General features: G+C 41.2%; 1 protein-coding gene across 4 annotated transcripts in view; it reads right to left on the bottom strand.

Annotated features, from left to right (window-relative positions):
- The window catches only part of CCDC103 (coiled-coil domain containing 103), a 103,687-nt gene that overhangs the window by 37,461 nt on the left and 51,232 nt on the right, over positions 1–14,994 (bottom strand). For all 4 annotated transcript variants that reach the window (XM_044055115.1, XM_044055116.1, XM_044055114.1 and 1 more), the window contains one exon: positions 11,303–11,454. In XM_044055115.1, the coding sequence (XP_043911050.1) occupies positions 11,303–11,445 (143 nt within the window). In that variant the 5' untranslated portion in view covers positions 11,446–11,454. The remainder of the gene's footprint in view (positions 1–11,302; positions 11,455–14,994) is intronic.

The following is a 14,994-nucleotide window of genomic DNA, read 5'->3' as shown; positions in this document are numbered from 1 at the left end:
GGATTGATAATGATTGGCTCCCAGCCGGAAACGCAGGTGATCTCTGGATGGTCTGGCCAACTTTATGTGGTAGTACGCATCCTTGAGATCGATCGAGCACATCCAATTGTCCTTCCCCAAGAACAGGAGTATGGACTGTACAGTGACCATTCGGAACTTCTCTTTTCTCACAAATTGGTTGAGTCTGCTGAGATCCAAAATGCATCTCCAGTCCCCTGTTTTGGAGCCAAAAAGAACCTTGAGTAAGTTCCGAATCCTGTCTGGTCTGGTGGGACTGGCTGGATGACTCTTTTTTCTAGCAATCAGCGTGCCTCTATTGCTGCTTGTCCCATGTGACTGGGTGGAACATCCGGGATTTTTCTGACGGGAAGAGGCTGGGTGGACAACGGTATGAAATACCCTCTGGAAATGATACTTTGTACCCAACTGTCATTTGTTATGTTTAGCCAGGCTTTGGGGTACAATGATAAGTGACCCCTGACTGCCTCCAGAATAGGAAAGCCGGGCCTCCCTTCAGGAGCGCTGATAGGATTGACCAGAGAAGTGATCTCTGTCACCCTGGTGTTGCGGACCCCCTCTGCCACGAGGACGGCATCTTCCATTGAAACCCCCTCCTCTGCCTCTGGAGGGGGGCTCTCCACGTGTGTCTTGAAAGGCTCCTTGGGCTTTCTGGAACCACATCTTTTCTCCCCTCTGACCTTTGGGAAAGGGTCGAGTAGGGGTGGAAAAACAGACTCCGCCGGCAGACGGAGTCTTTCCTTCTTGCTCACACCTGGTCAAAGTCTCCTTCACCTTTGGCCCAAACAAAGATGAGCCGTCAAATGGGGTATTAGTAAAAGAAGACTTGAAGCATTCCGTGAAGGAACAGAGTTGCATCCAGGCATGCCTACGGAGAGCGATTCCTGTACCTGCAGCTCTACTCAAACCATCAGCTGCGCATGATATGAGATGCATGGACAAGTTGACTATCAAACTGAGGGTAGAGAGCTGAGTGGCAATCTTATCGGATACACTCAAAGCTACAGCACCCTGAAGAGCATCTTCCAACTCCTTAAGGAGATCTCTCTGCAGTCTAGTAAAATGTGTCAAGTAGTTCAGTGATCCGAGTGAGAAAGTTGCTGAACTGAACATGCGTTTCCCACATCTATCCATGATCCTAGATTCTCTGTTAGGAGGATAAACAGATAAGTAAGTCTCAGGCATTTCCTTTTTGGTGGCTGCCGCCACCACCATGGCATCAACAGGGACTCCCTTGGTCAAAAAGAACTTATCCACAGGGGCTGAAATAAACTTACTAGGCCTCCTAGGAACAGGTTCCATAGATTCTGGAGACTCCCACGCCCTACGAGAGACCAGATCCATAAGCTCATCCATAGGGTGGAGATACCTAAGAGGTGGAAGGTTGAAACCCAAATGCCTTCAGGAGAACCGACTCGTCCCCAGTAGGGCTCTTGGACTGCAATCACCCCTCTGCCTAAGGATTTCAAGAATCTCCACAAAGGAGATATCCTCAGAGGGGGATCTGAGGGACCCTTCTGATTCATCCAGGTCAGTGTTCGATGTGATAGACTCCTGGGGGGAGTCCAAATGCCTCCTCTTGCATAATCTCTTCCTGGGAACCTCTTTAGGGGGTACTTCTGGAGAGGTCTCAGAAGTGCAGGGAGTGCCCTGTGGGGTTACCTGAGGCTCTGGGTCTCTACGCTTGGGATGACCGGAGGAAACAGAAACAGACACAGGCACTTTAGGGGAAGAAGAGGCCAGACCTTGAGATGAGAAAGTCTTGGGAAACAACACTCGCCTCATGGCATCAAATGCACCTTGGCTCCTATGAGAAGGAGTCGATGGCTCTGATGGAGTTGCGATCTCCTCCCACACCGAAGCTGTGGGCTCCGAGCCTGAGGTAGGAGCCGAGCTCACCTGACAAGTCGACGCAGCTATCCTCCCCAGACCTGAACGGAGAGTGTCGGCTCCTAGAGTCCCCAGTCTGTGCCGAGAAAATCTGAGCAGATGGAGCAGACGACACCGGAGCAGGTGTCAGCTCCAGGGATCCACAATCATCAGGTCGGCCTCCTCCAGCTCCGAAGGTCTGGTATGGCTCAGAGGAGGAGCAGACAATTCAAAGGTAGTGGTCTTCGACTCCGATGGTTGTGTCTGAGCCGACAGCAATTTAACTAGGCCTGGTGCCTTTAAGAGTTTCTGAGCCAGCTGGTCCATATCCAGATCAGATAGGCTGACAGAGGACCTGGAACAGTGGACAGATGGAGCAGAATAGAGCAATATGGATGGAGGTTTTCGGCAACTGGTTCCAAAGCAGTGTCCCGGTTCCATAAAGAGCAGACTGTCGGCTCCGAAGGCAGTGGAGCCGAATTCACTACACTCTCTGACTTCTTTCCATTTTTGGATCTAGAATCAGTGGAAGACTTAGAAGATTTAGATGATTTACTGGCTCCATCCTGGTCAGACAATGCTTCAGAAAAGGGGTGTTTAATGATACCCCTATCAATCAATTTCTTCTTCCTTTCAGCTAACACTCTTGTGGAAAAGGAATGGCATATGCTGCAAGACTCTTGCAGATGTACCTGACCCAAGCAGTAAACACACTGTACATGGGCATCTGTGACTGACATTTTCTGTCCGCAGTCTGGGCATTTTTTAAACCCAGACTTTGGATGTTTGCCTTTTTCTCCAGGCATTACACAACTCAAGCAGACTGTTTAACTATGAGCGGTTTTGAACTAAGTAACTCACACAAACACACACACACAGCCCAAAAGGGGCACTGACAACTAAATAATTACAAACAGTAATAAGAGATCCAAAATAATAGTCCCAAAAGGGATCACTGCCTAATCATTAATCCTAAGGCCAAAAGGCCAAAGGCAAGATAGATAATACTGAGGGAAGGGGTATAAACACAGAAAAACTACTATCTACTAACTAGTATATCTGCTACAAAGAATAGAACAAGGATATATAAAAATGAAAAAAATATAACTTGCTGAAAGTTGAAAAACTCCCAATAAAGTCTCGAGCCAAGCTGGAAACCAAGAGATCCGTGCCGCGGCAAACTAGATCTGGGGTAATTCCAGCAGTGCATTATGGGATAAGGGGTGGGGTCTCGAGCTACTGGAGAACTTTGAGCTTGCTAGTCGGCCGTGTTGGAACAAAGGATTGGCTCCGAACCCATCAGTGATGAATGAATGGAGAGACTGAACAACTTCACATCAGTATTTTTGAAAAACCAAGGGAAAGAGTAGCCAAATGCTTGCTTCAGTTAACATGAGTCTTTTTGTTGTTTCTGGAGCTTTCATGCTTTCTGGATATATATATATTTTTAATGGAAAGTCAATGTGTACAGATGATTCTTCCTGGAGCTTTCCAGCTAGTGATAACCAGAGGGTCTGTGCTTAAGGACAGCCCTAGGAATGTGTGAACTGAACAGAGTAGCAAGACTCTTGCTGGAGGTTTTCGGCCAGTGATAAATGGTGATTCTGTACTTAATGTCAACCCCATGAATGGGTAAACAATGCTTTCCAGCCCAAGTCTGCAGGTAAAAGACAGTCTACCTGTAGCTTGAAACTGTGTGTGTGTGTGTGTGTGTGTGTATGTGTGTGTGTGTGTGTGTGTGTGTGTGTGTGTGTGTGTGTGTGTGTGTGTGTGTGTGTGTGTGTGTGTGTGTGTGTGTGTGTGCGTTTTCTAGGAACACATCAGCACTTCACTTTCTTAAAGGATTGCAGTGGAGTTTCATAATTTTCATTACTCAGCAAATGTACTTTGCCCCAAGAGGAGGTCTGTCTGATTAAGTAATTTGTTCAGAGTTCCAATCAAATGGAGGTAGAAGTACACTTGACTGCAGGAAGCAGCTCATTAAGAGTTCAGAGCCTAAATGTTAAGCACCAACTCCCAGACCTTCACTGACGACTTACATTTTGGATAAATCATTGAGTCACTGAATTGAGACAGTCAATAATGCCACTCAGAGTTTCACGGTTTTGTTGTTCAGAAATCATATTGCTGCAAAAAAGGTTATTCTGTTACCATTTTATGTGAATTAGAGTATTCTCTCATAGCCTTAATCTTCTAAACCAACTGCCAGCATGTGCATATGAGACTTTGAGCAAATAATTTACCCAAACAGTGCTCCCAGGTAACCCATGAAAAGGGACACTTTGTAGATAAAAATAAATATTTAAAATTCATCCCTTTCTGAGCCTTTGCCTCCCCATTATTTTGGCATTGTCCAGAATTCTTCAGTAAAGAAGCTAACATTTATTTTGGTATGTTCCTTGTAAAATTTGTGGCTTTCTGACTAATTCTTGAGGACTGCAGTCACTAAATAATGACAAGTATGTGAGTTTTATACTTTGTATCCTTCAGAAAACACTTGGCCAAATTACACACACACACACACACACACACACACACACACACACACACACACACACACACACAATCCTTCTGCTCAAGTATTGTTAGAACCACAGAAGTGAAAAGAAAATATGCGCCATTTTAGACTAATCTAGGATCTCCGGTCATGCTGGAGGGGTGTGTCATAGCTGAAAGGGTAAAATTCAATATCATCTGTACAGAGGCCCTTGCTAGTCATGGCATGACTCTATAGCATGGTATGTGTGACGTCTTGAGTCTAATTATCAAATGCAATATTTTCTTTTCACTTCTGTGATTTTAGAAAAATTTTGCTAATGTAAAGCTTGTTATTCTACCAACTTTCTAAATATATACGAGAAATATTTAAAATCAGTTCTGATTTTGTCTTTGTTTCTGACTCCTGATGCATTGTGTTTAGGCTACAGCAGTTTGTCTGACACTTAGTACAGATAAGTAAGGCTATGAGCTGTTAAGTTGCTTCACATACAGTACTGCAGATTTTGATTACATCTGCTTCACTTGTTCTCAGGTACCCTCACCAGACAGTGCTCCTGGGCTTTTTTCTGAGAAAGGATACATGCATCCAGTGGGCTGTCCCAGGCTGTTAGCAAATGTGTTACACATTTGTCTTTTGAATTCTTGCACCTTTTATATGGCCAATAATTACTGCTTCACTATATACTATTTGACTATGAATCTCAGCACATATCTTGTAGTTTAATAGGTTTGCACATGCATAAACTCTGGGCAAACTGGCGTACTACTAAAAGCCCTGCAGATCAATTAAAGTTTAGACAGTTAAGAAATGAAACAAAAAAGCCATACTGTTGGATAAAAGAAACTTTTACTGTCATCTCCAACAAACCCACCAAAACAAACCACAAAAATTCTGGTCAGGCATTAATAAATTCTTACACCCAGGTCGTTCAGTCACACCCACCCCTTTAGGCTCTGATCACGATAATCTCAAGTAAATAGCCAATACCTTTAACACTTTCTTCACAGAGACCATTCAATCTCTTGCCAATCAGCTATCTCCTGACACCTCATCTTCGACTACCTCCATCTCTAATACACCCCCATCATTTCACTTTCAACCTGTTCCTACATCCCTTGTCTGCATCCTTATTCAAAAACTTAAACCTACCACCCTCTCTGCAGACCTACTACCCGCAGAACACCTGCAAAAAGCTGCAAAAGCCATAGCCTATCCCATTTCCATCCTGATTAATAGAACTATTACTGAAGGGATGATCCCATAAATCTGGAAAATTTCACATATTATCTCCCTGCATAAAAGGTGGTAACTCCAACGAATTATCAAGCTATAGACCTACAACCATATTATCTCCACTGGCAAAAATCAAGGAGAAATGCATTCATAAACAACTGTTAAACTACCTAATAGAAAGCAACTTACTAGCTAACCGCCAACATGGTTTTAGACCATTTCATTGCACCACCTCTGCTCTCTTATCCTTCTCTGACTGTAGTAATAAAAATCGCAATAATGATGCTCTATCCTCAGCCCTCTTTACTGATCTTTCGAAAGCCTTCGATATGGTTAACCACCACTTACTCAAAAATCTGTCACTAGATGCACTGGCTATACAATGGTTCCAATCCTACTTAAGCGACGGACAGCAGGCTGTACTATGAGAGAACAACTTATCTTCCCACCTCCCAATTGCCCTTGGTGTCCCTCAAGGCTCTATATTAGGCCCTCTCCTATTCTCTGTTTTTATAAATGACCTATATTCTGTAATAAATCAAGCTACCTGTATCCAATACGCGGATGATTCCATGTTAATATGCTCAGCCACTTCTCCATCAGACCTACAGTCCCTAACCCAAAACATGTTTAATACAGTTGAGAAATGGCTTCTACACTGATGTCTCATCTTGAACCCCAAAAAAACTAAACTGCTACTATTCACTCCCACTCGTACGGCCTCCCCACTTAACTTTACGGTTATATCAAGCAATGGTACTATCATATCTCTGGATCCTATTACAAAACTTCTTGGGGTACTAATTGATAACAACCTTACCTTTGATTCCCACATTAACAGTACTATAAAAACAGTCAACAAAAAATGAGGATCCCTCTATAGGATCAAACCCTTTCTGACTCCACTAGCCAGGGCCACTACTGCCCGTACCCACTTAATCTCTACCCTTCTCTATGCCTCCCCTATATATACTAAACTATGCAAAAATAACCTGAACAAGCTGGCTATCTACTACAATAATATTGCCAGATTTGCAACTGGGTCTGCCTACAGAACCCATCATTGTAACAATCTTGAACAACTAGGATGGCTAGAGTTGCCAAATCTACTACTATTTAACCAATTAACAGTTGCCACAAGATCTTGTATCAACCTAACACACCAATACTTACAGACCTTATCACACCCTATAATAACCTCAAGACCCTACGCTCATCAAATAAACTACTTGTACAAATAGTTAAAACTAACAATATGGATGGTGACTCTTTGTTCTCTAATACTGTGGATAAAACCTGGAACTCCCTCCCCAGTGACCTAACCTCCCTTTCCTGAATAACACTACTTAAAAGCAAACTGAAACCATACCTTATATCATAGTGGTTATGTCCTTGTGCTAACCCTAACTACCTCACTTATCTCTGGGTACTGATCACATACCTGTATAAGCTAGTTACTTTTCTGTTAATTATAAATAGAGTGTGCTTATATTTTAAAAAAAATGTATTTAGAGATGTCTCTGTATGGCTAACCATAGTTGATATGTACTACGATTCTGTAAGCAGAAATGCAATGAAATGTAAAGAATGGCAAAAATCTGTAATGTACCTGCAATTGTAAAATGTCACATAATATAAATAACACTGTGTTTTGCTGAGTTTTTCTCCCCAGGCCTCTACTGAAAATGGACATATATCCAGTTGGACTAGCCCAGTCAATAAATAAAAATAAATAAATAAATAAATTTTCAATACATTCAAGTGTCAGGGGAAGAGACATTTACTCTTGTTCAATTATAGCCCTTTGTATGACTATGTATATAGTTTTGTTTAGCAAATGGCTGTCCAGATTTTGGCTGTAAAATCTGAAATAAGTGTTTTAAATCCACATCTCAGATGTTGTCTTTTGGGTTTTCCCAGTTAGGGGTTGCCACAGCGGAACTCCGGTCCGCTAATGATTGGCAGTAGATTTTCACGAATGCCGAGGTGCCAGCTCGACATTCAACCTTCAATGAAGGCACGCCCATTTACGCGTGTCTTTCGAACGCCCACCCAACCCCGGTGATCAGTGTAAAAGTAAAGAAGAAGAAAGTATGCACTTTGATAGGCTTGAACAGAGTTTTATGGAGCTGAGCATTTTTTATGGTAGCTTGTGAAAGACAGTGAAATAATGGGATACTGGTATGGTTGGGGGGCCTGGACCATTAAACTGACTAGGGTCCCACCTGACCATGATCTGGCTCTGGTAGTATGTTGTTTGACATTACAAACTTTCAGTACATTTATTGTTTCACAAATGCTAACATTGGAGTACAGAAACCTCCACTCTGTGACACGAAACAGAAGAATGACCTTTGGAAACCAAACCTTATTACTTCTCATTCCCTCCATCAAAGACTCATACTACTGAACTCAGGCTGGTAATTCTCTAATCAGTGCTTGCACTGCTGTGTCCAAGACGACACATTTTTATCACACATAGCTGCCTGTGAAAGCAGCAGTCTTGACAGCTAAAACAGAATAATGCATTACATGCACTTAAACAAAGGAAATTACCAGATTTCTTCTGGCTAGTGTGCTGACATATCCCTGTAACAAATTATCTTCAAAAGATCACTGGTCAGCATATGTGATTGAGTACTAGATAATAGTGGAGAATTAAAAAAAAACAAACAGTGACCCAACAAGGGTAAAACTAAGAATAAAAACAAATAATCCCAACAACCAGCTGAAAACACTCCAGCTTTATTCTTCGCACACAATGTTCCAACATCTAAGCGCTTTTGCCAATAGTTAGGATTCATCAGAGTCATTGGATAACACAAATCTAACCATTTACATAGTATCATCAATCAATGTATTAACCAATCCTAAAGGTAAAAATTTAAATATCATTAAATATGTAAATCCAAAACATACACTAAAATGGTACCTTATCTAAAAAACTGTGTTGTCATTACATAAATTCATTTGATAACCCATTTTAAAATTAAATCTTATTCTATACAAGTTAATAACATTAAATTCATGACGCAGGTCATATAATGAAATAATACAAACCCCATAGAAAATTGTGTAATACATTATATGAAAAATCACTAAACAACATTAGCCCTTTGTTTCAATACTAAAATAAATGAGATACCCTCATTTAAACCTGGTGGATATGTGGCATTAAGCCTAAGCTGCCACCTAAGTTCTTTATTTTCCACCAAAAGTTTATCATCACCTCCCCTATCACTTGGTGGAACACGGTCTATTGCAAAGAAAATAAATTTCTTAAAGTTCGAACAAACTGTACTGTGTCCAAACAGTGCATTGTGTATGTTTCTGGTTTTTATAGCTCTCAGATGTTCACCAATTCTATCTTTAAGTCTACGAATTGTTTTGCCCACATAGAAGGCATGACAGCTGACACACGTTGCTACATGTACCAGCATAGTTGCATTACAGCTGCATTTTCCTGGGCATGAAAGGGCCTATTCATATCCATGTATTACCACATATGGCCCATCGTTGATATAACGACAGTATCTACAAGCCCCACACTTGTACATAAGTGAATTGTGCCATCTAAAAGTGTCCCCTTCTAGTATATTCTTAACATTCTTCCCTCTACTATAAACAACCTTGGGTTGACACCCCAGCCTTTCTTTGGTACTGTCATCCAGACATACCTGCCATATCCTATTTATCACCTCTATCAAAGATGGACTTAAGGAATTGTATTTCAAAATGAATACGTCAGAGTTTACTTTTTTGCTTAATGCTTCTACGTTGGCACTCGATGTCAGTATAGGTGTAAAAGAAGTAGATGTTTTACCTACAATTTCACGTCTCGTATTCAATAGTAATCTTAGAGGGTAACCTCTTTCTAAAAAACATCCCAACCAGGAAGTACATTTCTTTAAGGAATGTTTCGTTGTCACCAACAAGCCATGACAATCTCACCATTTGTCCTTTAACTATACTTTTTCTCTGATGGCATGGGTGACAACTGTCAAAGTGTAGTAATGAGTTTGAATAGGTCTTCTTCCTGTAAATACTACTCTGCAAACTCATATCTGTTTTTTTCCAGGAGGATGTCAAGAAAGTCAATTTCAGATGCATGCCAGGTGTGTGTAAATTTAAAGAATGTGGTGGTGTTATTCAAGTAGTCTAAAAAAACTGGAGAATTAACAGGAAAAATAAAGGGAATTACAGGCCTATCAGCTTAACAGCAGCAGCAGCACTGAAAGCTATGGAAAGAATCTTGAGGGGAAAGGCTGGCTGTTTTCATACAGGACGAGTCCTATGACAACATCCTAAAAGGGGCTCAAGGGGAGAAGAAGCTATCAGTCAAATCTGATTACGTTTTATGACCGGCTTACAAAAGAAACTGAGAAGTGTAGGTAAGATGTGCTCTGCTTGGAACTTATCAAGGTTTTTGACACTGTCGTATACTGCCAGCTGCTAGGAAAACTATATGGGGTGCAATCCAGATTAACAATAAGACAATGACTTGCAACATGGTTGAATGGTAAGAAACACAGGGTTGTGGCAAGATGAACAATGCTAATAGTAAGGTAAGTGACAATGGATTACTGCAGGAGTCTGTCCTGGGTCCAGTGCTCTTCCACGTGTTTGTTTTAGCTGAAAATAAAATAACATAATGGGATCAACCTCTTCAATGGTGACACAGATAGGTGTGTGATTGAAGAATGGAGGAAGAACATGGAAATAATGGACAACTGGGCAAAAAAGTGGCAAATGACCTTCAGTGCAGGCAACTACCACAAAAACCACTGCATTGGGTCTACAGTAACCATAAAGGACAGAACAGGAAAAGGATCTGGAGGGCATTTATTACATTTGGATTAGCCCACAACAAATGGACTGGCAGGGCTGTGACAGCAATGAATAAAATGTTGTGCATTTTCAGAACAGTCTCCAGAATCAAAGAAGCAATGTTATAGTTGTAGCTGGCCTGGTCAGGCTGCAACTAAAGTACTTTTTGTAGTTCTGGAAAAAAACAAAATGAGATCTACATCAGACTACTAGAAGTAGTACTGTGGAAATCTGTCAGACTTATGTGTGGGATGGAGATGTATGGTCAGAGGCAACACAGATGTGAGGGAATCATCCTGAACAAGAAGGATGGAGGTACAAGGGGATAAAGCGCATCCAGCAGACTGTAGAGATAAAATACCCCCTGGAGCTGCAAAATTAATTCTTTACAGAGATGGTTGTGGACATATGGAAACTGCCTGAATAGGTGGTAAACAGGAGTTCTTAGAGGCATTCAAAACAGCACTGGACAGATGGAGGAGGAAGAAAAAAATAGGCAATGAATTTTAAATGTCAGATTAGACGATGTAATTGTCTTCTTCTGCCACTACACAAATGTAATCTATTGAAACAGCAAGGCATTCTGGAATAATATCACTTTCCCCTGAATAGTGACAGTATAACAATTTCTGAACTGTCACACATAAAGCAGTTCTCAGCCAAACCTATAAATATTACACAGGCAAATTAACTTACAATACATGACATTCATCCTCACCTCAGCATCCCAGAAATTAAGCAAATCCCCTATGAAAAGTAACAGCTATTTCTGAACTTAGCAGCTTGGGCAATACACGGCCCAATAAGCTTTCTCAGTACTGCTAAGACAAATCACATCAGTCATTTTAATGTTACCTAAACTCTTCATAGGATGCCACCTTCTGATGAATTGCACGAAACTTAGCATCATTTTCTCTCCTGTACTTTTCATCAGCTGCCAGCACAGCCTGCAACTCTCGCTCCAATGCTACAAAATCGATGGTTTCTGGTTCATCCATCTCCGAGACCTATGCAACAAAATAATCAAGAATCAATAGTTGAATGTTTACAACTTCAGAAACATTATGGCTTCTTACAGGGCAACACTAGTCAAAAGCGGCTGCCTTAGTTAAATAAATATTGCTACGATAAAGCATTTTCAAGTGAAACAGACAAAAGTGACAACAGGTTGCTACAAGTGGTTTTAATTTATTTTTATTTAATATTTGTTTACTGGGAAAGTCTGACTTGGAGCGAGCCACTTTTCAGCGGAGGCCAGGGGAGAAACACTACAGATACATGTCTTTGTAATGTGGGAGGAAACCGGAGCACCCAGAGGAAAGCCACACGAATGCAGGGAGGACATGCAGGCTCCGCACAGAAGGCACCCTAGCTGAGAATCGAACTAGAGAACCTCTTGCTGTGAGGGAACAATACAAACCGCTACACCACTGCACCATCCTCTTTACGTTTTCCACTTTTCTAAATTGGAATTGATTATATTAAGTAATTAGTGTGGTATCAGTGACATTCATCACCCCATTTGACTTTTCCCCTATAATGTACTATCACTGGGATTCAGAAATACTTCTTAACACTCATGTAAACTGCCTGCCACAGGTAGGTCAACTTAAGGAATTACATAAAATGCCATTTAGAAACAGCTTTAGCTATAATGAGGAAGCTCAGCTTTAGCTATAATGAGGAAGCTCTCATTACTGGCTAATGTGCATATCTCTGAATCACTTAGTTTTACCTTGCAGCAGATGTGTCCTCTAGTGGCCCATGTATCCCAAGCTGCACACCTCTCAACTGTGCATAGGTCTGCAGAACATCTCTAATGTTGCCTCATTTATCTGCTGCGTTCCTTGTACAATCCACTGAGGCTTACAGTCAGTTAATAATGCCAGATGTTAGAGTTTCACACTGCTTATTGTTTAGGACATGAATGTTGATGCAAACCCTTTTGCTCTATCAACTATTTAAGTGCCACAGAGTAATATTTAAAGTTGTGCCTGGTTTTGGCATGCCCCCCCCCCCCCAAGTATTTTTTGCTTAATCCAGAAGTCCTGAATGAAGGTGTTAAGAGCTATGGCAGGCACCCCCATACACACACAATTCAGACATTCATGCAACAGTCACACCCAAACATCCACTCCAATCCCCCCTACTCCACTGGACACACAGACACACACACACAGACACACACACACACACACACACACACACACACACACACACACACACACACACACACACACACACACACACACACACACACACACACACACACACACACACACACACACACACACACACACACACACACACACACACACACACACACACCAGTCCATTCATATCCTTGCAAACATAAACACATAACCAAACACTCATACAAATATCCACTACTACCTCTCTGCTGCCTTTATTAAACTTTCTTGCAAAGCAACCTCTCCCACTGACTTGCAAGAAGAGCCTCAGCATTTTGGTCATGTTAATGTTCACTGCTGGCAGTGAAAATGTGTGCAGCCTACAGCATAAGTCACTCACCGCAGGCATTTTTCAGTGAACAGCACAGGGTTAATTAGCATTAGCCATTCTCCCAGAAAGCCTCACTATCTTACAGAACAGCCTATGGGACTGCCCACTGTGGTGATTCTCCTGACCATGGAAAATCACAATGCTGAGCCTGTCTCTGAATCAGAAAGGGTTAATTTGAGGGGTTGGCCACTTATGTTTGGGTTTACTGCTAGCAGTATCCCTTTCGGAATCCCAGGGTACAAGTTAGACAGTACAGCTCCCAACTGCTATTACCACACCTGCACCAAAACTAATACATATAAAATTACAATCATTGCTTTATACAAACAAACAAAAAAAAACAGTTTTCCCATAACAGTCTCATAATTTATTTCATGTAGCTTGTACTCTACTACAGTATTCTTAAAATTAACTTTTGTTTTCCATAGTGGCACCCACTTATGCCTCAATATTAAATTATACAAAAGTAAAAATAAAACTTTCCTCCAATAAAACATAGTAAAAAAACACTTAAAACGCCTACTCTGAAAAAAGTAAAATTAGACAACTTTTACCACAGTAAATGCAGTTTTAAATCATTTTTAACAACTTTTTACCACAAAAGAAAAAAGTAACACTCCTGTTTGTAATTAATTAAAAGTCACAACAGTCAATAAACATTTTCTCCTAGTTTTAAAAGTAATATTTTACAGAAAAACTGCAAATTCTGTCAGAAAAAGTGAAGTGGAAGATTTTTTTCCCGCAAAAGGAACTTGTTGCATAACAGTGGAACATTGTTAGCAGACTGTTGATGCTCAAAAGCCCGCTTTAAGGAGTACACTTTGGCAACAGGAAAGCTCTGAAGGGGTTGGCACCCAAACCTGGCTTCTTAGTCATCTCAACAAAAGCTGACTAATGATTTGGGTATATGGAAGGTGCCCTGAAACTTTGGAAGCAGTCTAGCTGTTATATCCCTAGCAGGGTATAAGTAGCATAAGTAAGACTACTGCAGCAGTGATCCATATGAAGAGCATCTATATATTTCAAAGTTTGTAGGCTCATACTGAGGCAGGAATGTCAGTTTGTAATAGTACTAGTAAAATACAGCTTACCAGTGTTGTGGATGTGCTCTGTACCCTGTAGTCTATTGGTGGAAATATTCGGCATATGTTCATCTTCACCTACTACAATTCTACATTAGAAAAAATACACAAGACACATATAACAAAATTTGCAAAACGCTTTGAACACTGATGTATAAAATGGTGAAATGTTCCCCATTTCAGCCGATTTACATCAACTTGTGAAGTCTGTAGGCAAATGAGGCTTTCTGGTTAAAAATTCTATGAAGCACAGTGTTATGTGTACTGCTCTATAACGTCACACTCAACTTAGTACATGTATGGGCAAGCACTTCCTCTTCTCGTGAACATGCATGACTTTTTGTTGTGCAACAATATGCAAACTCGCAGCTACCCAAGTTGGCAGCTACTACAATATAAGCTTGGTTCCTACACTACAAGTTTCATTTTCTGCAAAATGCTACCATTTGGACTCATAATTCAGCAGCATAACATCTTCTGTCAGAGCCTAGGATAGAATGCCTGCCTGTTGTGATAAAGAGACAATAATTGTTCTACCTGTATATCCACCAGTACAAGAAATGGCTGGCAACAGGACAAGGTGGACCTTTTAAAAAGGTATGCATCAACAGACCTGACTGAGGAGTTCAGCAGGGATACTGGCATCTCCAGGTCTGGAGAACAGTAAGTGTTGCTTGTCTTGCATATTCAAATAAGATGATGAGGCTTGGGTGTTTAAGTTGTTTATTACACACAAACACATCAGGATGGATGACTGGTACATAAAACCTAAACGAACTAACTGGCTGACTGACTGCTACACACATACAAGCTTTCACTCTGGCTGCTCATGCAAAATGGCTCTCTTGTTTGCACATGCTCAGTACTGATATGCACATGCCCACAGACTGGAACAGCTCTTAAAGGTACAACACACACTCTGATCTACATCCTCCCACTTTG

The sequence above is a fragment of the Protopterus annectens genome, chromosome 13.part0 (genome assembly GCF_019279795.1).
Source record: "Protopterus annectens isolate FY-2018-M chromosome 13.part0, PAN1.0, whole genome shotgun sequence".
NCBI classification, from domain to species: Eukaryota; Metazoa; Chordata; order Ceratodontiformes; family Protopteridae; genus Protopterus; species Protopterus annectens.
Note: the sequence above shows the minus strand (reverse complement) of the source record. Positions and strands in the feature narration are given on the sequence as shown.